The sequence below is a fragment of the Syngnathus acus genome, chromosome 13 (genome assembly GCF_901709675.1).
Source record: "Syngnathus acus chromosome 13, fSynAcu1.2, whole genome shotgun sequence".
Lineage (NCBI taxonomy): Eukaryota > Metazoa > Chordata > Actinopteri > Syngnathiformes > Syngnathidae > Syngnathus > Syngnathus acus.
In genome coordinates this window covers 8,218,684-8,245,667 of record NC_051098.1, presented here as the reverse complement: position 1 = coordinate 8,245,667, position 26,984 = coordinate 8,218,684, and the positions used below count along the sequence as shown (strand labels likewise).

The 26,984-nt window shown below is 39.9% G+C and overlaps 1 protein-coding gene across 5 annotated transcripts; it reads right to left on the bottom strand.

Annotated features, from left to right (window-relative positions):
• Positions 1 to 1,291: 1,291 nt before the first annotated feature.
• gdpd5b (glycerophosphodiester phosphodiesterase domain containing 5b) lies at positions 1,292 to 26,157 on the bottom strand. Of its 5 annotated transcripts, XR_005100046.1 has the most exons (19): positions 25,756 to 26,157; positions 16,227 to 16,399; positions 12,681 to 12,784; positions 11,194 to 11,287; positions 11,038 to 11,097; positions 10,667 to 10,765; positions 9,648 to 9,741; positions 8,311 to 8,456; positions 7,502 to 7,584; positions 6,804 to 6,954; positions 6,466 to 6,687; positions 6,032 to 6,189; positions 5,811 to 5,958; positions 4,538 to 4,620; positions 3,726 to 3,740; positions 3,155 to 3,267; positions 3,027 to 3,049; positions 2,816 to 2,996; positions 2,056 to 2,166 (listed from the first exon to the last, which is right to left on the bottom strand). XR_005100046.1 is itself a non-coding variant. In XM_037268756.1 (17 exons), the coding sequence occupies exons 2-17, from the start codon at positions 16,341 to 16,343 to the stop codon at positions 2,084 to 2,086; spliced, it is 1,770 nt and encodes a 589-aa protein (XP_037124651.1). In that variant the 5' UTR covers positions 16,344 to 16,399; positions 25,756 to 26,156; the 3' UTR covers positions 1,292 to 2,083. The 5 variants fall into 5 exon arrangements, 2 of the variants coding, with proteins under 2 accessions (XP_037124651.1, XP_037124652.1); XR_005100045.1 differs by having other exon boundaries at positions 2,816 to 3,049; positions 25,756 to 26,156; XM_037268756.1 differs by lacking the exons at positions 2,816 to 2,996; positions 3,027 to 3,049 and having other exon boundaries at positions 1,292 to 2,166; positions 25,756 to 26,156.
• Positions 26,158 to 26,984: the final 827 nt, after the last annotated feature.

Genomic DNA, 26,984 nt, shown 5'->3' with positions numbered 1-26,984 from the left:
ATTTAGGGTGCCCTCCGCCTACTGCCCGATGACGGCTGGGATAGGCTCCAGCACGCCCGTTACCCCCCTGGGGACAAGCAGTATGGAAAATGGATGGATGGATGCATGGAATTCAACCATAATTTATCAAGCTTAAAAATGACCAGAATATAATTAGCCCACTCGAGCTCACAGTGGCTCAATAACATAGTTGTGTTTCATCGCCAGAATTACAAGTCATACTTGGAGACAAAAGGTACAGCAGCTCTTTGGTAGGACCAACAGGAATGAAGAATCTCAGGAAATTTATAGTGTAGACTTGGCGAAGGGGGACCACAGGGTTACAGGTTCAAGACCCAATAAAGAAAGGAAGTGTAATGAGGGGCATGCAACTTGCCCCTCACCGTAAAACCAATGTAAAAGACAGTATATTTATCATATTTAATGTTTTGCTTGAAGTAGACAGTATATTTATCATATTTAATGTTTTGCTTGAAGTAGAGAATGTGCCTGTAATGAACACAATCACAATGAGTTCTTGCCAACATACTGGTTAGCATCAATTATTAAATTAATTATCAGGCACCATCAGGTCTGCCTGGGTATGAATCTTGGCTCCGGCCGTTTGAAGTTTGCATGTTCTCCCTGTACTTTTGTATCTTTTTTTTTTTCCTTGTTAATTTTGGATAGCCTGGCTTCCTAACCCCAAATTCCCCAAACATGCCTGTTACATTCATTAAAGACTAAATTGTCCAGTGGTCTGAGTGCCTTGCGACTGGCTGGCAACCAGTGCAGGGTGTAACCTATCTCTCTCAAATGCAGCAAGGATAGGTTCCACTTGACCCAAATGAGGCCAAGCATGTTTTAAAATGGCTTAGAATGAGCAGGCTTTTAATGAAACGGCAAGAAGTGGCTGAGCAGAGTTTGTGTTTTCTGTGCTAGGCACTTTAACTCCTGATATTAAACAGATATAAAATAGCTTATTCTTTTGTATTTATTTTTATTGTATTTAGTACTGAAAACTGGATGTGTATGCACAGTATTTGCACAGAAACTTCAGGCTTCTACTGTAAAGCAAATAAATGCCAGGAAACACCTTTTTTTAGTTAATTTGCATAGGCTTTTATCATGGTGGAAACATTAAAAATGGTGGAAAAGGTTTTTAAATTATTTATCTAGGACTCATTCTTCAACAGTATTATGCGCTAAACAAAATTTGAATAAATTGAAAGCTAATACAATAATGTCTCCATCGTCTGCTGTGTACCTTTTATAGGATTCAAGCACTTTTGAAAGGAAAACAACTGAAGCGTTTGTAGACTGACTAGAAGTTGTTTTAATTTTATTTAACTTCTGAGGCACAGTACAATCCGATGAGTAAATTAACACACAAGGCAAGTTGCTCTCCCGTTAGTGTCCCTTTAGTTAACTTAGTTTTATTCACACTTCATATTTTTACAGCAGCAAGTGACACGAAGATGCTTTTGGTTTGTAAACAAGACCCACTGTAGACTTGACTACAGCCAAGTGAAACAAGGTCCATCACATGACTCACATTTGTGTTTTATGTAGCAAAGCATCACATGCACATCACACAACCTAAACACATGTTTACACATACACACACACACACACAAAACCAATCGGGATACATACTGGAAGTGGTTTGAAGAGAGGAGTAACAGTTTTGTGTCCCGTTTCATCCCGACTGTACAGCTCACATCCATCTTATATGATCATAACTGTTTCACGCACCCGCAGGACTTCCTTACAAAGCATTTACACAGTGAAACACTTTAGATAGAAATCACAAAACACAGCAGAGCAAGAAGATGAGCTGGAAGCATTTTTCATGCTGAAATACAGTTCATATATATATGTATATGGTGTAATATATATATATATTAAAAACAGGCATCAGTGCTTAAAATTGAACTCCTTTTTGGGAGAATGAGCTTGAAATGGAGAATATGGACCTCTCCTATTAAAAATGACAAATAAGCCAGAGACCTTCCATGGCTTGAAAAGTGCTGAGTCCAAATAGCATCCGTTGAGCCGAAGTTTATTTTACAAAATGTACACAAAGCAAGCAGTTCCTCCATCATTAACTCCCACCTCTTTCCGTGTAGTAGTCATAGCCATTGGGGCCATCTGTGTAGAGCTCCTCGCCGCTCCCGACACCCACCTCTACAGAGAGCCAAAAGACATACAAGCGGTCAGATGACAATCAAGTTAGTTACATGACAGAGGGTCCTCGGGTTCACGTCGGATTTGTGATACTACAATTTGTCATCCTGACAGCAGGTATTATTTAGAATGAAAACCACTCCATGTATATGTTTTTAAAATAAACCAAATAAACCTAAATAAACTCCTCCCCTCACTTCAACGTACTTTCTTGGCTCCTCTATGCCACAAGATGGCACTAATGTCTGTTAGAGATGGCTATTTATGTTATAGTAGGTAATAAAGTTTTTCAAGAAATACCTGAGCTGAACCTCTAGTTCATTGTGTTATAGTTTTTGAGCATTTATTTATTTTTTAATAACCGATCCTAACCATTAGTAGGGGTGTAATTAAAAATTCAAATCATTTTTGATTTCAAGTACCGAATTAAATCGTTACATTTCAAAATCATTTGATCCTAGTTTCTTTGAGTTTCAACTTGGATGATTTGTGCTTTTGAGAACGTTGTTGCATAAATAAATAAAAATGACAAAAGCTACATCCGTAACATCAAATCGAATCATACTGTAATCTCACTGAATCAAACCAAAATGAATCGATGCATTTTAAAATCATTGGTCCCTTGAATCATCCCTCTATTATGTCTTACCTTGAATTGCCCCAGTATAATACAAACCAGGGGTCATATAAGCTTCCCAAGCATGGCGGAGTTGGGAGGGGAGGGGGGGGGGAGGTGGAAGGCGGATTGCATGGAGGGATGGCGGATGCATACAAAGGACAGCAGGTAGCGAGGCAGACGCGGAATAAAAAAGGATGATGGCGCAGACGGCGGGCACGTCACATACGGGGTGAGGCGCAGCCTGAGACCACTACTGGGCTTGACCTTGGATGGGATGAAGAGGAAGTTCACAGACACTCAAAAGGAGATGGCATGCTGGGAGAAAGACAGGAATGCGAAACAAATGAAGGGGGGGAAATTGCTCCTCACCGGAGAAGATGAGCTTCTCTTTCATGACGTTGAGGTCCCGACTGGACTTCCTCACCGCGGCGCTAAGCATGATCTGCTCAGGGTTGTAGCTGCGCATGTTGCTGGAGCGATACCTGCAAGGCAAAGAGAGAAGGAAGGTCCAAAGTGTCAAGTCAGAAAGCTATGGCAAAAATAGCAGCTGCTTCTGCTCATGCTGTATCATATTGATCTGGCAGAATTTCCAGTTAATTCAACATTTTAATTTAATATTGTGACTGTTAATTAAAGAGAGTCTAAGTGTAATTAAGAGAAGTGGCACAGCAGCAGGAAGTGCAGTCCATTAGTGTCAATCAAAGACTCATGAGCCACTTTCCTTATTAGAGGGGCTTCCATACTTCATTTTAGACATTTAGTACTTTTCGTTTAAAACCACAATTTGTGCTATGTGGGTAGAAGCGGATAGAAAAGACCAGCAAAGGGAGGAAAAATAAACAAATATATGTATATATTAAAAAGAGAAGAGAGATGGTCAAAAGGGGAGAGGGTTACGTGAAAAACCCGGGCTCGTGCAGTTACCGGAGAAGAGTGTTACCTGATCATGTGATAGCTGAGAGAAGATGCCAGAATGCAGCAGAGGAGGCGAGCATGCAGTCGGGCAGAGAGAGAGAGAGGACAAAGAAAGAAAAGGACAAAAGAAGGCCGGAGACAAGAGAGGTCAGTTTAGAAGGTGGCACAGAAGAAGCGCTCGGGAAGCCATAAACTTAAAACGATTTCTGACATCATCAGATCAGCTGTTTTGGAACATATCCTTGGGGCTTTAGCTGAGGAACAATTAAGTCCTGGTGATGAGTAAAAGGTTCAAGTAAAACACATTACTTTTGCTAATTAAACTGCAATGTTTTTTCACTCCTGAAAATTAAATAAAACACAAAATGACAAAAGGAAAAACGAAATATTTTTTGCATTAAAAACAATTGAATACAAAAAAAAAAAAATTAAACCATGTTTACGCAATGATTTCAGTTGTTCTCTCTCTGGCTTTCCTCACAAAGTTAGTACAACAACAAATACACAACCACAATGTATCCCGCCAGATATCTTTTGGATGTTTTTGCGTTCTACATTCCAAAATTAAACGTGAATGAAAGAAAAACAAAAGCGTGTATTTGCTCTCCAAGCCATAAAAATACTAGCTGGTATTCTGTGAGAGAATAACTACAAATCCAATGTACGTACATATTCTGGAGGGATACGATAAAGATTTGATCACACCATAAGCAATAGGGAGCAATGGAATTAGTAACACATTGAAAAGGGAGTTAATAAGCAGTCAGTATGAGTATGACTGCAGTAATTCAAATAAGCGCAACCTTGTAACATGGTTGTTGACTCAAGTGAACTTACTTCTGCAAAATGAATATTCCTATGACCACCACAAAGGAGATAAGGTCTGCACACACCCACAACAGGCAGTATTCATCTGGTCTCTGGAGGAATAAAAAACATATTGTACCGAACGAACAATGGAGCGTAACGGTAGCCAACATGATTATCCAACACTAGGTGGCGCTGTGGGTCAAGGATAAATTCCTAGAGCCAACGCGTGGATTACGACTTTGCTGCAAATGAGGAATTAATGTATACTGGTACATATATTTTGTAATAATTTGGATTACACATTCTCTTGACGCCATCTGCTGGTAGGTTTGACTTTGCCAAAACACAGCGAGACTCTGAGGTCAGAAGTTCTCATGCTGAGCTCCCATCTGGGAGAAACTGTAAGACCCGACAGATCTGCTGCTTAGGCCATAAAACCCAAAGTGGTAATGTGATGGTGTAGCAGGATTCAGGAGACGACTGTTCGATATAGTGAGACTCTTTGCACTTGACCTAAAAGGTTGCGAGGAAATGTCTTCTAAATTATAAATGGACTTCATAAGATTTGTCAGAATTTTTTTTAATGCATGTTCAGTTTTATGCTTGCCATAGTGTAGTAAACAGGTTCTGTCCAATGGTAGGGGAAAGAATCACTAAATTCAGTGTTCAAACTGTGCTTAAGTTATTGTTTTAATCCACTACAATATATTTGTTCAGTGCAGTTCAACGTGGTGTTGAAGCACATTACATTGAATTGTTCAGAAGCGTTTTCAAACAATTGGGTACCGTATTTTCCGCACTATAAGGCGCACCTAGAAACCTCCAATTTTCTCAAAAGCCGACAGTGCGCCTTAGAATCAGGTGCGCCTTATATATGGACCAATATTGAGCCACTACAGAAGGCGTGTCCAAAGCCCGGCCGGCGGGCCAAATGTCTTATATATGGACAAAGTTTTAAAATGGGCCATTCATTGAAGGTGCGCTTTATAATCTGGTGCGCCTTATATATGGACAAAGTTTTAAAATGGGCCATTCATTGAAGGTGCGCCTTATAATCCGGTACGCCTTATAGTGCGGAAAATACGGTACATTTTTCAGTTTTTGTAGCAATACTCTGTAACTGAATGATTTTTTCGAACAGTACCGATGTTCATTTTCTTATCTTAAAAAATATCATTAGTCTTGAAACTGTGGATAAGGTTACAGCGCCTAACAATAAATTTGGAAATGAAATCGCTTGGGCCTACCCCTACCCTACCTGTTAAGTTAATCAACAGAGAATAAGATGACAATGTCTTACCAGGAGCCAGATGGGGTAAGGCACCTTTTTAAGGATATGCGGTGCCTCAGACGACACAGCCGACACGTGGCTGCACCACAGCACTGAGTACAGCCAGGGCTCATTCACCGTGTAGAGGGTAAGGCTGATGTTTTTCTGTGACAAGTCCCTGAAAGACACACGTGTTTTTGAAAACTTGCTCACTTGAGGTGTGCTAGCTTAGCAAGAGTGTTTATTCCCACCTGATTTCCTGAGTGCTTGCCTGGTTGTATCGGAGTACCAGCTTGCTGATGTCCGCCTCTCTGAGGCTTTGAGGACTTTGCTTCACTAAAGACGTCTGGACCAGATCGGGTGCAAGCTCTCTTACCTGATCTCTGTCTTCGTCTGGAGTCCACATTACCTTTAAACACAAATCAGATTGAACCATACTGAACTCAAAAGGAAAAACTTGAAAAGATCATATGTTAAAGGGAAGTCAACCCCATTTTTTTTCTCCACAATAATATGTGCCCCCACTAGTCTAAACACGGCATTCTGGATTTTGCCTATTTAATTCATATTCCACAAACTCAACATGAATCACAACATTGTATTTCAACTAGTTGGGCTGCACAGAGTGTATTATTCCAAAGAAAATGTTGGGGTTGACTTCCCCTTTTATTAGTACAACACCAACCAGACTTTGAGGAACCCCAGATTGCTCCACAGCCTGCAAAGTGTCATTGATCCAGCTATGGTAACAAGGGTGCCCCAGAGGGGGTCTCCTGAGTCTGAACATCACAGTGGTGTTATGATAAGAGGCCAGTTTTAGCAGTTGTTCAAGGCTGCACACACTCTGGTTGGCTATCAGGTTCCTTTCGTGGGGCGATAGTGTGTGTGTCGTCCAGAAGGGGTCATCCTGAAGAACAGTAGCAAAAGACTTCAAAGTAGAAAAATATATACATTTTGCACCAATAGAGGAAATTCAGTATGACACGCATTTTTTTTTTTTTTTTTTTAAAGCTGAGGTCCCACCTTGAGGAACCACTGTCCTGCGTTGAGCTGCTGCAGATCGGTCCAGTTGAAGAACGTGGCGTCCTCCATCTGCCTGTCTGGGAACATTTTCACTACGTCGGTCGTCCTGCGCAGGGTGCGGTCGCGCATCAGGAATGGGACACCGTCAACACTAATTAGAAGTAGGGAATAGGGAAAATGAAAATACATCATTCGCAATTTCAGACTCAGGTTTTGATCTATGTTTATGACTGTGTTGCAGTTTATAGCAGTCAACTTCTTTGTAAAGGCAGAAACCAGATCACCTCTCCACGACCAGCAAGCTCACTGATCAATAATGTTAACGAGAGGGATGTGTCATCTCAACACTGGCGTTCCATAATCGTCCTTCCATCCTTCCGAGATAATGACTTTCCACTTCTAATATGACCTTTAGCTTAAATGTTGAGGGGGAAGATGCTTCGCTTCTCATTGTGTGTGCTGTGTACAAACAAGGCCACGTGATCATAGCGTGAGGAGAGTCAAGCTCCATGCTAATCTTTAGAATCATACATGGAAGAAAAACAAAAGACAAAGCTTGTGCTCAACATTAGAATTCACATCAACATGTAGGCCCCAAAAATGAGCAGTAAACGTAATGTTAAAAACATATTAGAAATGTTCTTGATGTTTTAACAAACAATAAGGCACAAATAATGTGACAGATTGTTTTTGGGTACCTGATTGCAACGTCTGCCTCCAATCCCGTGACGTTCATTTGGAGTGCTCGCTGAAAGGACCGCATTGTGTTTTCTGGCGCAAGCTGAAAACACACATTCAGAAAAAAAACTATAATAAAAAAAGAAAATTACGACCCGAGAGTGCTTACAACATAATGGGTGTCTTATTTATTTTTGGCTACATCTTGAGAACAAAAACTTTGATTTGCTGTGAAATGTGAGGAAAAACAACACTTTGGATTACAAATTAACTCAAATCAATGTGATCCCACGGGTTGAACATCACTTGCAAGAAACATTTCTGTGCATGGACACAGAGTGAGTCACGCTAGCGGGAATGTTATGATCGATACAGTAAACTTGTGGGAAACCGGGTCCAGTCAAGTGATTTGTTTTTACAGACACAGAAACGCTCCCAATTTCAGATGCCACAAGAAATGAAAGATTGATCACAAATGCCGCAAATAGAAGGCTGTGTGTTTTTCTTTGTGGTATGACCATGTCTGTTCCATTTTTCCCCATCCAAGTGTTGTGTAAGACTGAGTGCGATATTGTGCCAAGCACATAAAACAGTCTTCGGATCACTTATAAAGCAATACAATTAGAATGGGAGATGATGAAATGTGTCTAGGCAGGCATCATATTCTCCATGTGGCTTCCCGCAAATTAAACTTCTTCCAGTTCATTTTGATGCAGAAACTAATGGACCAGAAAGGGACAAATGAAGACAAACTGTGGAGGGAGTGTACATTCAAATATACGTGAGGTCACGTGTTGTACGAGTGCACTTGAATTCGTTTTTGACTTACCATGGGGGCACCTTGGTGACCAATAACATTTGGACGGGGCCTGAGGTTGCTGGGGTCCATGATGCAAGGCGAGGTGATGTACAGCGGCACCACGTATACACCCAGCAACAAACTGAGATACAGGAGCACCACCACAACCTGGAACGCTGCAAGACAGCACACGTTACCACTATTAGACCACATGTCAGAGATATGAATGAATAACAGTCGCCTTTTCCACAGTTCTTTTACATTTGGTGTCATGTTTTTTTGGTAAAAATGAGAAATGTTTAGAAAACAAATACTGTAATGCAATGCTTGAACGACTAGTAATATTTTGCAAGGATTTGTGGGTTAGATGTTTTAGGGCTTGTAGTATTATTTGTATTTTAAGATTGCATGGCAGGCCAAATTAAATGTGACCAATCAATCAAATAATGGACTTATATTAATTAAAAAAAGAATCACTTAAAATAATTCCTTACTTACACTTATTAATATTCTGTTTTGGGGGAATGCAACATACCATCTGTGCATGCCACACACGCGCAACTCGTTATCTCTGAAAACAAGAACACTTTTTTTGTGACATTTCCTGCTAAAATATACAAATTTACTTTTATGTTTTATAATTATGTCACAAAATGGGTTTAAAAACATTATTTGTATTCTTAAATATGTTATGTTTGAACATTTCTACCACAGCTCAACCGAGCAATTGCAGCAGCGAGTCCGAGAGACACCACCACAGAGGAATTTGTTTCAAGGTCAGCTGTGTTTGCGTGTGTTTGTGCGTAATGCGAGAAAGGCAAGTGTGTGTGCACAAGGAGACAGCCACAAGCATTTTGTCAGAGACCTTTCCACCTCAACAATCGTAGAGCTTTAAGAGGACATTGTCAACAGAAGAATAGGTTATTCTTGAAGATAAAAAAAACATGTTTTTAACTTTCAGAGGAAAGAGGCAAGGAATTTAAAGTGATTTTGGGTGTGGCCTTTGAGGAAATGACTTAATTGTATGATTAACATGACAATCAGTTTGTGTGCCGAGCAGTCATAATGTTTCATTATAACCTGAGATGACATCCAAAGTATCTGCATCATAAAAAATTATTTTGATTTTAGAGAAAATAAATTCTTGGGACCACATTGAGGAATGATAAGAGTGGATTCCTGTATTCCAGAGCAAAAACAAATCCCCAAAAGTGCTCTGTTTGACATGAGCCAGAAAGAATGCTTGTTATCTGTAGTTTGCAGAGTGGAAGGTCTTTGCCAGTCTTCACACTGTTAATCATTGCGCACTCTTCCTGTGCGCGAGTCCGAAATACAAGCATGGCTTTTAATAAGTATTGCAAGCTTACATGTTTTTTCTGCACGGGCGACCTGTCCGGCCACTATCCAAGACAGAGCTGTGACAGCAGCGACGGCACCGATGTGCAGGAACGGGCCTGTGGCCTGGAAGCGTGGAATAAGCGGACATACAAACATTAAAGTAGATGTCGACAAAAGAGCGCAAGATAAAGATATCTTTGGTGGAATTACAGACTCGGGAGATAATAGCTGTAATTCGTAGAGGCATTTCCTAAGAAAATGTCACAGTTCGAGTGGAATTACACACGACACATTCCTGCCGCCGCAATGATCACAAAGGGATGCTAATTACAGAGTTCTTGAAACTACTTAAGAGTTAACACACAGGTGACAAGTCATTTCCATCCTAAATTGCCAGTTGACATCCAAATTCAAATCACACATACCAAATGAAATTTCCTGAAATATTATCAACGGAAAGGTTCCTCACGCAACTCGTCAAAGCAGAGTAATACACAACCCTGTACAGTAAATTCAGAGATTTGTTTCTTAAATAAAAAGCATGTGTATTCTGAAAAAGCAATTCGGAAGCTATGCAGAATTACAGTATCATGAGCGTTAGTCATTGTGTGGATGAGTCAGCAGAAGCGTTGATTCGATTCAACACAACAGAATTCATTGGTTTGCATCTTCTATGCATTTGAATCCATTTGTTTGTATTCCTTGACAAGAAGTAGAAGGTATGATAACGATGTAGACATCTCCATTAGCTTCTTGCACTTTCTGCTGGTTAGCTGCCATATTGAGAGGCTTGTGATACAGCATCATCATTCCTCATCATTAAGTGAGCGCTTAAAGTCTAAATTTGTTCTTGTACGACAGTTAACAAGGTTAAAATGTTAATTGGCTTTTATAGTGGCGACAGTTTAGACTCGGGAACAAAGTATTTCGGCTCTAATCGAGAAATATTTGACAATTTCAACAAATCACGGGTTGACGACTTTTACCATATAAATCGCCCCATGCTATTTGTCATACAGAAAAATAAAGCTGCCTGGCTCCATCTGACCTGCAGAGAGATGGGGATGATGTCCCACTCGTGTTGCCAAGTTTGATTGATGGATATCACCCCGACAACAGTTGTGAGAAGGGCCGCAGTGACTCCTATCTGTGAGGACAGGAGGAGATGAAGAGAATAAAACGTGCCATCAATGTGGACAAACAGCCATCACAAAAAAAACCAGAGTGTCCCGTGGCCCCTTCACGACCCAAATCTGGCATTTATCCCGTCCTGTAACTAGACTTTCATAATAACCACGCTGTGACATCGAGATCCAAACTGTAAGCTCAGTCATCCTTGAATGAGCATACACACCCAGTGACACAAAAATACAACAATGCGTGACGCACAATTTCCCTAAAAATCACAGTTGACAGTACCTTATGCAACCAATGCAAATTCAGCTGTTGGCCAAGTGCAACGTGACAAAGGGCTAAAACCTGAGAGAGGAAAAACACACAAAAGTGGCTACATGCTGCTGTGCAGGAAATATGCCACACAGATGATGAATATAGATATTTGTGGGAGGCACCGACCATTAAAAAGGCTATGTAGATGAAGCCAGCGGCGGTTGTGGCCAAGACTGGAACGGTGCCATCGCTCCACTTGCCAGAGCGATTGTAGAGGGACCTGCAGCAACAAGACATTTTATAACAGTTGTCATATTGAGTGCTCGCCTGCATTTCATCAATATCAACCAGAGGGAACAAAAGTGCACGCCTTTCAATATTGCTGCCTAGATTAAATTTTGCCCAACTTCCAGTCCCAATTGTGTGCTTGCTTACAGGTTGTGAGTGAAAATGAAAAGTCAAGATGCAGTTTCCAAATAAGTCTGTGGCTCACTCTCAGGCAGACATCTATCAAGTCCCATGGATATGCATGTGTTATTGGTGCAATAAAGCCAGTGCAGACACAACAGAGAACGCAGCATTGGCGACCCACAGAGATTCCTGGAAATGTTTGATTAATACTTGCTTGGAAAATTGTTCCGAGAAATAAGAAGTGCAGACGCAGAGATACAAAACTATGTAGTTCTATATGTGTGAAGATGTAGAACATTCCAAGACTTCAGTGTCGTGATTCCAAAACTGTTTTTTTTGTCTTTAACTATTTGTCACACCACCAAGGTGGGAGAAACAAAAAAAAAAAAGGAATTTATTAATTTGATTTGCTGCAGGTAAGTATAACTGAAGAGTCCATATCAAGAGTGAAAACAAAAACAGAGTGACATTTGACTGTCCATAAATAGTACTCTGTCAAGTTTTACTTGACCGAAGTTAAGAATATCAAAATATTACAAAAAAACAATTTGTCAATAACACTCAAAAGTGGCCAAACATTTGCACACAAACCAGTATTCTGATAAATCTCTACAAATGTTTTACATGATTTTGTTTTCATTGGATGCATGTTTTTTGGCAATGTAGTATGTTCCATACAGGATTTTAATGCATGTACATACAGTCTAAAATGGGATGTGACATAATGACTACGAAACACATGAATGCTATTGTCATGCATGTCCTTTTGACTCAAACACTAATCCCAATGTCAGGCTGTTCAAGTGTCAGAGCTGCTGCAGTGTCACAGATACGCAGAGCCCTCTGTCAATACGTTTACACTGCAGATGGATCAAGACACTCGCCCTCATCATTATTATGCATGCGCCACCTCTAAGAAAAGCAAGCCTTTTATGTTTCCTCTTGAAGCCATGAGAACGCACCAAATAAAACGTGAGTGTGATCTCTTGACATGAGTGGACATGTGACATGTGTCTGTGCAGCACATATTGAGACCACGGGAGAAGGGTCATAAAAAAAAAAAGGATACCGGTGACATTGTGAAAGTCTTTAGAGAGCAAGTGGAGGATAGACCCCTTTTAAAAATTATTAGTTCCACTTGATTTCCATTAACTATATCCACAATGTCCTTTGGGCTTAATTAACGATGTTCATATTTTGACCAGATGCATTTGCACAACATAGACATAAACACACTAGCCTCGGTCAAGTCCACCACTCACCAGTTAAACTCACTGTAGTCGTTGTGAGCTTCCAACCAGAAGTAGAACCAGACCAGCAGAGCGCTGAAGGTGAAAAGCAGGATGAGGGACCACAGCAGTTCCCACTGTGAACACAAACAGAACCAATCATGAGTTGGATAAACTCAACTTCTAATTATTTGATAGAATCTATTGAAAGAGCTTAAATATAGTGTCATCACAATTTGTTTTAGTGTCAGAGCCCATTAGAAGTTAACTTTCTTTAAAAAATAAAAAGGGTTCTTGATGTTAAGTACATTAGGTGACGCTACCTTTTGCATTAAGTATTCCCTTATTCACACTGCTCATTAAAACTTTCAATGCCGCTAATTACTGTCCTGCACTTTCACTCCAGGCAAACATGTGGGCTTATAGTTTCAGATAAAGACAGCCATAAGCATATTCGGACACTGACTCATTTCTGTTGGTAGCTTTATTGAGCGATTATTGTTTGATGGGGGAAAAAAATAAGAAGGAAACCTGAATTTCTTAACTGAAAATGACAGAAATCGTGTCAAAAATATATTATGTAAAAAGTCAGTGAAGCTGTATGTTACCACAGCCTCAGGCATGGGCAAGCTTACATTCATCTTCCCATGGGCACCAATGAATATTTGAAAATAGAGATGTTGATTGATAAGAATTGAGGAAATTGTAAGGAAATGGAGCGCATTCCTCAAGATATCTTTGTGTAAGAAATAATGGCAAATCACAAAATATGTTTGCGATGTTTTAAGTAATATTTTAGTATTTGACGAGAAATCGTATCACGTCATTAGCGTTACGTTTTCAGTGATATTGAGCCTTTGTTATAAAATAGTTTGTCCACAAAATTGGCATTATCTTAAGTTACCGATGGCACAGTTCCATTGTAATTGTTTCAGTCATTTTCCCCGAAAAAAGTATTTCCAAATTCTCCCACTTTTGGTCTATTATGCTTGACGATGAAACATCCGGTGGTACTGAGCTGTGGTCGCAACATCAAACAAAAGAGTCTGTTTTGAAAATTGGATTTAAGCACTCTCTTGCTGTTTCGCAGCACACTCAGCAGCAGCACAGGCCGAGAAGTCAAGGCCTGCCCCCCGTGACATCACATTACCATTTCTGCTGGCTGGCATTTATTCGACAAGCCGGTGGCATAAAGCGAGATAGCGGCAATATAAATCCTTGGGAACATTACAATCACTGTGTATCAGGCTGCCGAGGGCATGTTGCTCCTCTTGACAAAACATTTTATGAAGCAACCCTAGAAAACTGTTTGTTCAAGTCCTTGGCTTTATTCAGCACTACATGCAATCATTTCTGCAATTCCATGCAAGTATGCTATTTGTCCTTGACAGATTGTGCTCCTGACCGTTCTTGCGGGTCAGATTTTATTCATTAATAAAAGGGGACTAAGTTCAGCATTATCGGCCATGTAGTTAGCGAGGGAACGGTGTGAACGGAACGCCGCATAGCTTGTCGCTTCGCACTTCATCTTGACTGGAATTAACCTCTCCGAACCTTGTCGCATTCCTGTGCGTTTCCAGATAACTGGTTGGAATTTCACACGGGGTGAACTACAATGCCGCTATATCACCGCGACAAGTGACTGTCTAGAGTGAGTGCAAGTGCAAGGAGAGAGCTTGTTGGACTGAAAAGAATGTGTTGCCAGTTATTGCTATTTTATAGGAAGATTTTCCTTGACCTCAGTCATTCAGATTTGGATTTTTGTGAGAATATGACAAAATGCCAAGGTGCTCTGGTTCTGATGTATAACAGACAAATGACACCAGAGCAGGAGCACTGTTGCTGCAATTTCTAAAGCCTTTTGTGTTAAAGACTGACGACATGGAAATACTTTCAATTATTACTGAGTAGCCAGATCGGCTTGCACTCTGTGACATTGGCCTGAAAGTTCCAAAGCACCTTGAACACTCACTCAGACAGTCACACAAAAGCAGGTTGGCTGAGAACATAATGTGCACCTGAATGCAGGAATAAAGATGGAAAAAAAGGAAAAGGAGAGCAGAAGAAACATTCTTTTGTGAGCTTTAAATGCTTCTTCAAATGTTTCAGCATCAGATCCTCGGTTTTCACGCACACAGGTCAAGTTACCTGCAACTGATAGGCCTTCTTACAGACGCCGTTTTGACACTCTCATTTGGCTTTGAGGGTTGCTGACCAATTTTGTGTTTGTCCCCTCTTTCAATTGAGTCCTACAAACTTCTCCCAGTTGATTTTCCAACATAAAACTGCAGCCCTGCTTTGTTTCACTCATTGTCATGGAAACGGCCAAGGCAAAGCTCAGGGTCGTATAACTGTCTCTCGAGATTACAAGGTAGGAATGCCATGAATCTCTTCAGTGGTTCAGTGGAACCTCACCTTAAGTTAACCGCATTTTCCCAAAAGAGCAAATCTTTGCATCTGATGTCCAGAAGCATCCCAGTGACATCATATGGGATGCTTTTACCAGGAAAATGGTACAAAACAAATAAGGAGGAAGGAAGCTGGAAGACTGGGAGAAAAAAACAACATTCAAAATGGATTGTGTTCAACCTCAGAAGTCGATATTGTACTTTGTACGACAAGCAGTGTAGTGGAGTGGGACAAATGTGCAAAACTAAAGGATGAGCGCCTCAAAGAAGGAATGCTGACTCAGCACTATTTGTTGACCGGAGAGGACTACCACTTGCTACAGGAAATAGAGTTACACGGTGTCCAGTTTCCTGTAAACAGGAGAGCATAAATCAATACTTCTATTTTTTTTTATTTTGAAATGCTTTACATATGATTGCGAAGTACCATCCATACTTGTATCCCTTATTGAAGATTTAATGCATCCTGTAAATTGTCGTTGGTTGTTTGATGGGTTGAGTGACTGGATCTGGTGTGTGTGTGTTTTGCAGGTTTCCTCTAATGCAAAAATTATGTGCTGAGTTGCATTCTAAGAGTGGACACTCGGTCGCATGGCGTCCAGATGAAAAGACAATCCAAAGGAAAAGGTCAGGACAAATGCTCAAGCGAGATTGGTATTTATGTGACTGGGCAAAAAAATGCCTCGTGCACTTTTCCACGATCATAATATATTCTCATAGTCTACAACTTGTGATAATAATAATTTCAATTTATTCTGCATGACTGATGACGCACATACTAGACATTGTAGTCCTGCATTGTGATGGAGCGCAATGAAGGTCATTGACTGAAACCAGCGAGGACACTTTAGCTCAGAAGGTAATTACCAAAGGTCCCTGAGGGTTGAGAGCACTCTCGTATGGATTCCAACCAACAACAGATTCCAAAATGCAGCATTTGTGCGTGTGGGTTGTTTTTGTTTTTGGTACTGTTTCCACCTCCTACACGGCCATCTTGTTTTTATGAACTGTGAAGAAAATAATAGCTAACAAAGAAAACTAGTCACAAATTCCCAGTTCCAATTACAAAAGAAAAATACATCATTCATATTTATTTGGATGCTCGCTCACATCCAAGAGGTGTGTATCAATGCTCTGAGTGCATCAAAGACCAAATACTTCATAGGATTACCTTGGTGGTGTCATCGTGAGAGCGTTGATAACGTTTCCAGCGGCAACCGTAGATCCCGGTGATACAAGACAAACACAGCTGGCGCTCATAGACTTGGAGGGGTTGGTGTCTGACCATGCTCCTTCTGTCAGTCCTGCTTCCTCAAGTCAAACATCCCACGGACCAGAAGGACACTGTAATGTTGGGAAAATAGATCAACATTTGACACTATTGAAGTTTCGGAATAAAAATAATCAGAAGTAAAACCGACGGTCGATAGTAAGCGAGCTTAAAATAACAGAAAAAAAAAAGGGAGTCGGCCAAATCGCACAGTTTCTGTCTGGCATCAAAATATTCAAGCCAAATAATTCTGCTGTGTGGGTCTTTATATATATCTGCTTCAGTGTAAACTAGCAAGACGTGCAGGGTGTTAATATTCCACGTTATAAATCAAACCCCACTTTAGGCTGCTGCTGACTCAGCATTGTGACTCTGCAATGCACTACAACAACAAGTTTATTTTGACATGACTGAGCCTGCTTCTGTGAAACTGTAAAAGTCAATCTGTGGTCTGGGGTGCAATTGCATACACTACATAAACCAGGCACATTTTATGTCGATACATAAATTGTGTTCTCATGCAAAGTCACTTTCATAGGGCCGTAGCTAAAACCACTTGTTCCCTAGATCGACGACAAAGGGTTTCAGAGAAGCGAGATAACACTTCCTGCTATAATCATACCGTCTAAACTCTGGGCAGCTGCTTATTAGCATCTGCTGCAGTGGCCGTGTTTCCTGTTATTAACGCAACTGCTCTGGTGAGGGCGGGTCGGAGCCGAGGCTATAATGAACCTGGCCCACCCCGAGCAGGACCACACAAGTTCCTGACATAACTGCTCCTTCACAGGGATCCAACTGCACAACAGATTCAACAGAGACTAAATAAGAGGCGAGTCTCAATACGCTCACGATATGATGTTGCAAAGGACGCTGTAAAGCACAGGTGTCAAACTCAAGGCCCGGGGGGCCGATACGGCCCCCCACACCATTTTATGTGACCCGCGAAGACAAATTGTGCATCAAATTCGTGTACCATCACTAGAATTGCAAATTGTCTTCACTTTTAATAATATCATTTTTTTTTTTTAAATATTTGACCAGTTTTTACTCGTCTGATTTGAAAACGAGTTATTTGTCAGTTTGTTTTGTAGCTTTTACTGTATATAATATGAGGCGCTCATACATTTATTTGGGTTGACAGTCATAATGGCCCTCCGAAAGAAGCTATGACTACAATGCGGCCTGCGAAAAAAATGAGTTTGACACCCCTGCTAAATGCTCTATTTAAAGTGAAAATGCATTATATAGTGCTTCTTGAGTTGCCACAAGATGAAAGTCACGTAATGTTGTGACAAGCATCAAGGGAGTCCAAGCCCTTTTAATTGCAACTCATTGCAGACCACAAACGCAGCATAGTAACCCACACTGTAGGTCCTCTGTCTTCCTAAAAGCAAATTCAAGTGTTGCAATTAATCAGTCTGACCCAGCAGGAATTCAGCTAGCATAATGTTTATCCCATATATGAATAAAAAAGGGTTTATGTTTACTCATTGAAATATTCAAGACCTGGAGTATAATAAATCAGCAGCACATCATTTTCAAGAAAGTTACATTAAGTCAAAGTAAAGTCTGCTTTATTGTCAAGTGCTATATTAAGTCATATCCAGCACACTGTTTTGCTTGACGGAGCACCGCTGACCACAGAAAAGGAAGAACTGCACTCAACTTAAGGCTGCACACTCCCACTGACTCACCATGTGCAGACAAAAGAGAAAGATTGAACACATTCGCTTTCAAGTAACAACAAACGAATGCTGACTTGTACTTAAATGCTTGAATGCAGTCCTCAAGTAAAAACAAACAAATATAATAATGACATTTTACTGACCTTGGCAAATCAATACCAAAATGTTTAGTTTGGCCCAATCCGATTAAGTACTGTGACCAAAAAACATTGATTTCTTGGTGGAGAATAAATTTGACTGGAATAAAAATGAGCCAATAAGTATTAAAATTATTGTCTAAATGTTCTGCCACACTTGCCATGACATGATTTGTGATATTTAGTCAGGCTGTTCTCTGGGATGATTCATTTGAGGATGTCACATCCATTTTCAGAACAAAAAAAAAAAAATTGGATTAGAGCAAGTGTCAGAAGAAATATAGGAAGTGAGATTATTAGTTGATAACCACGTCCATTCATGCGAGAAATCAGGATACGGAAGTCAACAAATCATCTGCATCTGTCAAGAGTTGGCTGAATTTGTAAGACAACTGTTGTCACCTCCTTTTCTGCTGCTTCACTTCCTCTCATTCCAAAAGTCACATTGAGGAAACGCTTCAGCATTTCCCCCCGCAAACGAGGGTCTTTGTCTGACCAGGGGGGCTGTAAGTGAAGCGAGTGGTAGAAAACTAAACATGAAGGGATCATCTCGGACTGGATGTTTCGAACAACAATGAGTCATTAGGAGAGCGAGGAAAGGTCATGTTCATACCTGCTCAGAGGAATGTAAGAGCACAATATTACCGCTTTATCTTTAATGTTAGGTCTCCAACCTTACCACTTGATCAGATATATTAACTTCATTTGATAGTTTTGCTAAGCAGGTGATCAGATAAAATTGTATGATTCTGATCGTAGAAATATTGATGTAACCTTGTCATATTTCTCTACTTTGTATACACGGGTGAATAATGATTTGGACAGTTTTGGATGTTTTTTTGGGGGGGGAGGCGCAAAATAAATAAATAATTACTAAACAAATGTGTTGTGAAATAATACAAGGATGGATCAAATTCACACGGGGATGGGTTAAATACAGAGGACAAATTTCACCACACCCAGATGTGTGTGTGACGATCATTGGGACTTTAACTTTAACTTCACAATTCAATGAAATGACAATTTAATGCATTCATTGACTTTTTAATGTATTTCATGTGTTAGTAATGCAATTCATTGTCGTTATGTTTATGTGATTTTTGACACACACACACAGAAAAACCTTTAATTGACTCCGAACCGTACAACTCAAAATAATCAATTAATTAGCCTACATTGGTCAATAAATGTTCACTCTTGAGCAGCACATCAGTTTTTCATAACAATAATAGTAAAATAACAATTAATTCAATATATTCAATAATGTTTATGAATTAAGAGTTAGGGTCAGCAACATGTGGATTTTTATTATTTTTTTAAAAATATAACGCAATGCATAAAAAAAAATCCATCTTGCATGATCCTATACTGACACCTAGACTTCCTTTATTTGTAAAAAACAAAACAAAAAAACCCCTCATTAGATTTAGGTGTTGATTTTGGTTAAGAGGTCAATCCAAGAAGCCACCCCATCCATACCTTTTTGTAGCGTCCTTAACAATATTTGCATAAACGTTTGATGAAATTGATCTTAAATTAAGGTATGACAATAGTGGATGAAAACATCCCTCTCATTTTGCCCTTTACAATCTGAGATGGCGACAACAAGGTGCATGAAAATAACTTGTGTAACTCACAGTATGACAGGGCAAGGAATTGGTGAGAAGTGCTTGCACAATGACATCACCATAGCCGCTGACATAATAGGATTCTCGAAGCAAAAGAACTCAGCCATCCAGTTCCATGCGTGATTTTCAAATGATCTCAGCCGCTTGGCGAGATGTGAAATGGAAAGCAAATGAAGTAACAAAGCAGCATGCTTGGCGACTTTTCAGAGCCAGGAGGCAACAGAAAGTGACGGAGAGGGAGTTGATTAGTGACACATGAGCGATAAAGCCCATTGTAACAACAAAGATATGACGGTCATTACATCAGAGCTGTTAAAGTCTGCTCACAACTGATAGACTGCCAACACTTGCACAAAGACTCTTGACAATATTTTAGAATGAAACAGATTGGGAACACATCACACAATTACTGCTACAACTTAATAAAAAAAATTCCTAAACCAGGCTGGACAGACAATTTGTATAATTGGTATTATGAACTGGGCAGCACAAAACACAGGTGTTCAGTTTAGTGATGGTGCTGGCAAGTTTACTCTCAGGGAATTATTTTTTCCAAGTTACACTCACATTGCTTGTTAGTGGCACATGCATTCTGTCCCGACCTGTCAACTGCGTCAACCCGGGTGTACATAATGGACTCAGACTAATTACATAATCTCTATTGGGTCATCATCTAAAAGGTGGACCATTAGGCCTTCATCCAATCATGTGCGGTCAGTGGTCACACCATCACCTCATTGCAAAATGTGTTTGTGTCAAAAATGTCACAAGCAGGTCACAATGGACAAACTTGGCTACAGAATTCCCAAAACAAGCACTATAGCAAGTGGATGGATTTCTTCAATCAATCTGCAAGTGCAATCGGTTCAATACTTCCTGGCCAACTGCTGGCATCAATCTTCCCCACAAGTCAGTGTGGTGAGGCCCCTTAGGTCATTTATGACATAAGTAACAAACACTTAACTGAGGAAATTACAAGTCAGCATTATTTTAACAAACAATCAATTTTAGAATACATACGTTGAATACCCGTGAAGATCTACAAAATGGAATTGGTCCAAAAGACTAACTAATGTAACTGCTCTCATCGCAGTGAGCATCAACGGACTGCACGTTCTTCGTAGGAGGGACAAGCCACAATAAAGGTGTTAGAAGAAAAAGAAACAAAGTAAAAGGAAAAAGACTGGCTTTTATCTTTTACAGCAAGCTAACACGTGCGTAACATTTACAAAATAAAAGGATGGGGCTAACAAAAGGGCAAGGAGGTTGAGGCTAAATAAGCCCAGTCAGCATTTACGGCATAGCATCATTTGATAGCCTGTTCTTTGTCACAAATTACAATGACCAAAACAGATGCTGCAAAAAATGTTGCAAAAACAGGATAATTAGTGGAGGTGTTGAACCAGAACATCTTGGCAACGTGAACAATATTCCAGCTAAAAATGTAGGACATAGATTATCCATAAAAAGATCCAATTATTCACAGCCCATTATGCTCCACTTCATTCGGTGTAAGTTATTCATTCCAAACACTAAAACATACCAAATAAAATTGAAAATGAAGTGGTACAAGTGGGCGGAGACTTGCAAAAAAAAAAATATCACTCTCGGCTTTGCTCTTGAGTTAAAAATAATTTCCACTGGCTAGAGGAAGTTCTGGTTTCAGAGCTGCATTGATTCAAACGGTTGAGTGGATGCTGCGCGGAAAGTGCATGACAAAGCAATGTTGACAGTCGACTTTTCAAACCCGAGCGAGATACTTGCCTGGAGGCGCTGCGTGAGACACTGAACCCAAGTGACAGAAAGTAAAAAAAAAAAAAAAGGTGCAACCATCATTATCATCATTATTCATTCAGGACAGTTTGAATTTAAAATAGAGTTAAAAGATGGGCCCTTGCCATGCAGCAGGCGTAAAACATCTCCACTCATTCAGGCCTTATATGAAGACTTTTTCTTGTGGATTTGATGTACCCTCCAGTGCTGATTACCAAGGCCTAATAAAGGCATATCGGCTTCTTACCATTGTTCCAGCTATACAAACACTTAACGGAGGTGTTCACAAAAAAAGGTTACTGATGACTTAACTGCTCGTGTGTGCTTTGCAGGGCTTTTTTACATGCTGTTGCATAGGAATAAATTTGACAAAATCTACAGCGAATAATTCCACGAAATTGAATCGCATCTTATTATTCGATTTGATGAATCCGATTTCTTCAACATTCTGTCAAGCTGCTTCATTCCCTGTTACATCAGTAGACTTGCTCGCCGCTTTTGGAGGCAAGATTCACATACATGCATGCGCAGACAAGCGGAGTGAGCGGTAGCAATGAAGTGGAGACAATTAGCGTACTCGAAGCTAAGTTTTCCCACGTCTGTAGTTGTGAAATCACAGAAAGTTGAGCGGCATGAATTAGTTCCAAACCATAATGCTACAGTGGTGTGGGAACATTTTGGATTCAAAACAGATGAACATGCAAAGTTTGTTAACATCAATGAGCTGGTGTCACGCATTTGTACGAAGACAGTGGCAAAATAAGAACAAAAAAATAAAACCCACACACAACCATCTCACCAAGTTTCTTCAACTGAGAACATGGCTGGACATAGAGGGTCGTCTATTTAATTTATCAATTCATCTTTTGGAGTCTGTTCAACTTTTAATTATCCTAAATCTAATTTTGAGTTTCAGTATGGCATTTATAGTCTGTTCAATTTTAGATGATCCGAATTTAATTTAGAGTTTTAATATGGCATTTCAACAGAGTTTGAGAAAAAAAAAAATCACAACTTGTCTTAGAATAAAAACATTTTTGCCAAAATATAAAAAGAGAAAAAATGCACGCTTGAGCCATGTTGACATGTAATACTTGCTACCTCTATTTTTCCTTTGTGTTTTTTTTTTTGTAAAGTAACGCTGTCTTACTATGAGTAGTTCAGTTCACACAACAATCCCACGAGTGACCTTCTACAGATGATGATTGAGTTGACGAGTCACTTCTAACATGTTCCATTCATAACCTTGCTCGTGCCGACATAACCTTCCTCCACATGCAGCCGAGAGGTGTGTGTACTTTCCTCTTGTCGTAAATGTCTCCATTTAATAACCATTAAAACATAAAACACAAGCTGGAAATAGATGGAACCAAGTGTTATTGTCTCCATGACAGCCTGTCAGGTCGGGTGTTGGACAAAGCATTTTTCTGATGTTGACTGTAGGTAACTGCAGAGCTGATAGTGTGGCCGAGAGAGCAAACAGCTGACAAAGACATCCGCGGCATGCACAGACATGACGACAACCATTGTTGTTGGCGGGGCCAAACCAGGCAGCACGTTGCTTTGGTGGCCCCTCAACACCTGGCTACTTCATAACAATGAGGGAAAAGTAGCAATGCTGGGTGGTCCGGTATGTTAACTGAAGATGCTACCAAGAAGGAATTTTGACAAAGTCATCAAGGCTTGTCTTCTTTTGTCTATCAGGAAAGCAAGCGAGATGGTCGCATCAGAGACATAACAGCAGAATTTTTTTTTTTTTTTTTCCCGAACCAACAGCACAAATACTAAAAGCTAAAGTGAACTTTTTGCTTAGTCCATCCCGTATATACACAAAACAGCAACATGGGGGAAAAAATGCCGAGTGTGTGAAATGTGAGTAACGCTTGGAAAGCAAAACTTGCCTTATTTACATATTTTCATTTCGTTCAAAGTCTTGACTTAAAAATTACAAATCGATTTGCTTATGTAGTGGTTGTTTAGGACTGCAAATGAGGTACCGAGTGGGGAGAGGCTTTAACGGTGTTAAAACTCATTTTAATCTATCGGTAATTGTAAGAAATGGCAGATTTAAACACCACAAAAGTAAACTGGCGACAAACCTGCTGTTTTGGTACGCAAAGAGTTTAAATGGGCTCATCAATTATCCAACTCTGCATTTTTTTCCCTGACAGGAAAAGGCAAATGATTATATGAAATGTCTTCTGTATACAACATAAACAAAGGAGTGAGTTTGCTGTTCCAATACTTTTGGATTTGACTGTATTGTCACAGACATTATCTTGGGCCTTGAAAGTTCATTGAAAATGCTCGAGGACGGCTGTCGATAGAGAGAACGGCTGAAAGTGAATGAAAACCTCTTTTCTGCTGTTTGGAACCTTAAACGCTGGTACTATTAACAAACCTGAAAGTTAAGCAGGTTGATTCTTTTCCCTTAAAAGGGGGGTATTGTCACCATTTTTAAAAAGGGGAGCTCAGCATGGCCATATACACCAACTCTGAGTTCATGTGAGTACTTTGAAGCCAGCTCAAGTTGCAGTCTTGCAGCAAAGCCTTTAATTTTACAAGTGAAATTAGCACAGATTACAATTGGATACATTACTTGCTCAAAAGCAAAGAGAAACATGTTCATATCACGTCAATAATTATAAAACTGGACTACACTTAGTTTGGAGCTTCACAAATTTGTCCACTTTCAAATAATGTGTAGCCAATGGCTAGTTGCCGCTGAATACAACAAAGCAGCTTGCGTGCCGGTTTCAAAGTCGCTATAAATTTACCGGCATAGCTTACAATTGGTTTTGGTAAAGTGAGACATAAAAGGACACACTGTATGTGCATTACATTCTCTCGTTTCATGTACGTTTCATGTTGGCCATGGCTACTTTAATAGCTGTAACAACCCGTAAAGCAGACCTGTCTCTTGGAGGCAATCTAACAGCAAATGCATTTAGATAAATTCCAGATTTTTTTTAGCAAGTCATTATCCCTACTAGGCAAAAGTCACGGAATATGAGCGTATGTTTGTGTTTTAGTGTGCGTGAGTGTCACACAGGGTTGAACGTGACCTCATTTCTGTAGGGCAGCCAATGATAATAAGTCATTGTTTATTGTAGTTAAATGCCCTCTGGGTAAGTCGGTTCTGCTTTGACAGAGTTTACAGGTATATGGTTGGTGGTGCCATGTGTTGTTTGTCTTTTTTTCTTTTAAAGGGCCGTTATCAAAGGGAAACTCACTGAAGATGACACAATTGCATGTGGAAGCAGGTAAACTGTCCATTGTGTCATGTTTTAGTTCCACACTGGCTACACTAGGGAACAATTTGTGCACTATTTTTTACGGACTAGGCATACTATTCCTTGTCCCTTGCAGAAAACATTTTTTAATGGGAATTCCAATATAGTAATCCCTCGTTTATTGTGGATAATTGGTTCCAAAAACCACCCGCGATAAGTGAAATCCGCAAAGTACGGTCGCCAACAAGAAGTACTGGGCAGGCTAACGAGTTAATTCGCGATCGTGCTATCACGCGAAAACGGACTTCTAAAGGAATGTAAATGAACATTTGGATCAATACTACATTGCCCTAAAGGTTAGACACATGTTTCCTCAATTTAGAAGTTTTATATTGTCTTTTAAATGTTTTTTTTTTAATTTGGAAAAAAATCCGCGATGTAGTGAAGCCGCGATTAACGAAACGCGAAGTAGCGAGGGATCACTGTATACTGTTTTTGAGCCCTACTGCGAATATTGAACTTCCATGAGTAATCATTGCCCTCCCATATAAATGCTTAGAGATGACATAAAGCGCATAAAGCACTACCTTTGTCTAAATGAAGCTCCTCAACTGGCTTTGACTTAGTTCCTTGGCACAAAGGTGCCACAAGATGATTGTAAAGAACTAATACCGTATAAATAAGTCCTCAACATTTGGTAATCATGATCATTTCTAATGTAGCATTACATGTCAGGGTGGAGTTTAAACACCACAACGGAATATAGTAGCAATAAAATTGGTATGTATGACTGAGACAGATTGCACAATTGTTTGGCTGGCGTCTGTTTAAACTCTACAGTTAAAAGCATTGTTTATTTATTTTTACGTTAAGGCTTAATCAGACAATTTTAGTATGTTACGTTCAGAAGTGGAACATAAAGACAGAGCGTGTAAACAAATCCAGTGAATGTAAATGTTAGGAGGTACACTCACCTGTCCGTGCAGTGCGACCACTTTTCTTCCAGGTCAAAGAGGAATTTGACGTTTCTTTTTACCGGCGAGATACCAAATAATTGGAGGTGGTGATTTTTTTTCTTTCTTTTTTTTTTTTTTTCTCTCGGTGGTTGGCTGGCAAAAATGCCAAGTTTGACAGCCGGACGTCCCCTCCCCAAAAGGCAAAAGAGAAACACTAGCGCTTACGTTTTTTTTTTTTTTTTTTTTTTTTGCTTATAATAGCGATTTTCTTTCACGCGCTTCCAGCTTCCCCCTGCAAAAGTTAACGGTATCTCCTCCTTCCTCCTCGGCGTAGGAGCCGAGTCGTCCGCCTGGCCAGATAATTCAAAGCACTAAAAGGTAGGAGGGGTGTGGGTGCTTTTTATCAGCTGCTCTCCTCCAGCGAAGAGCGTCACCAAACTGACTTTACTCCCGGCCGGTTTGTGCATTCAGGAAACATCAAAACTACCGGAACTTTAAGTGTTCAAACTTTAATCCAACTATATTTTTACGGATTTCAGTAAACAATTCCAGTGAGTGCATTTATAAGATGTCATTTCTATTCTTAACAGTGGTATGTGTGTCAAACTCTGTCTTATCATCGTGTTTTTACCGTCACGTGAATTTGGTATAACAGTAAATCCGAGGGTACCTGAATGCAACAGTGGTACATTTTACAGGCGAGTAGCCAAGGAGCATGCTGTGTTTACTGTCTGTTTATCAAATAAAACCTTGTTGACATTGAGAGATAAGATTATATGAAAGGCCATGAGTACACCCATGCCTCGTCTACATGAGTTTTGCCCGTCCATTCAAAAGATCTCAACCCTTATACATTTCTCAGGCTGACCCAATGATTTATGTAGTTGACCCTAAAAAAAAGATGACAAATGCTCTCCCATCATTGTTAAATGAATCAATAACCATCAATTTTCAAAATGCATATTTGCAAATCGATAGTTTCACAATGATGCACAGTATTGGCTATAAGAACTCTATGTGAAATCAGCACATAGGCTAATGTATAGCTGAAATGTGAGTGGGTAAAAAAATCTGGCATCCACATAGACCAACTGTACAGTAGTGCAGCCAAGAGAAATGCTATTAAATGAACAGACTGCTGGCAATAAACCAATGGAACAAATATTAGAATTTAGCTTGTAAATGTAGGTCATCTGGCCCTGACCAGCTCTTATTGGCACTTGTGCATTTGAAGTTCCTGTGCAGTG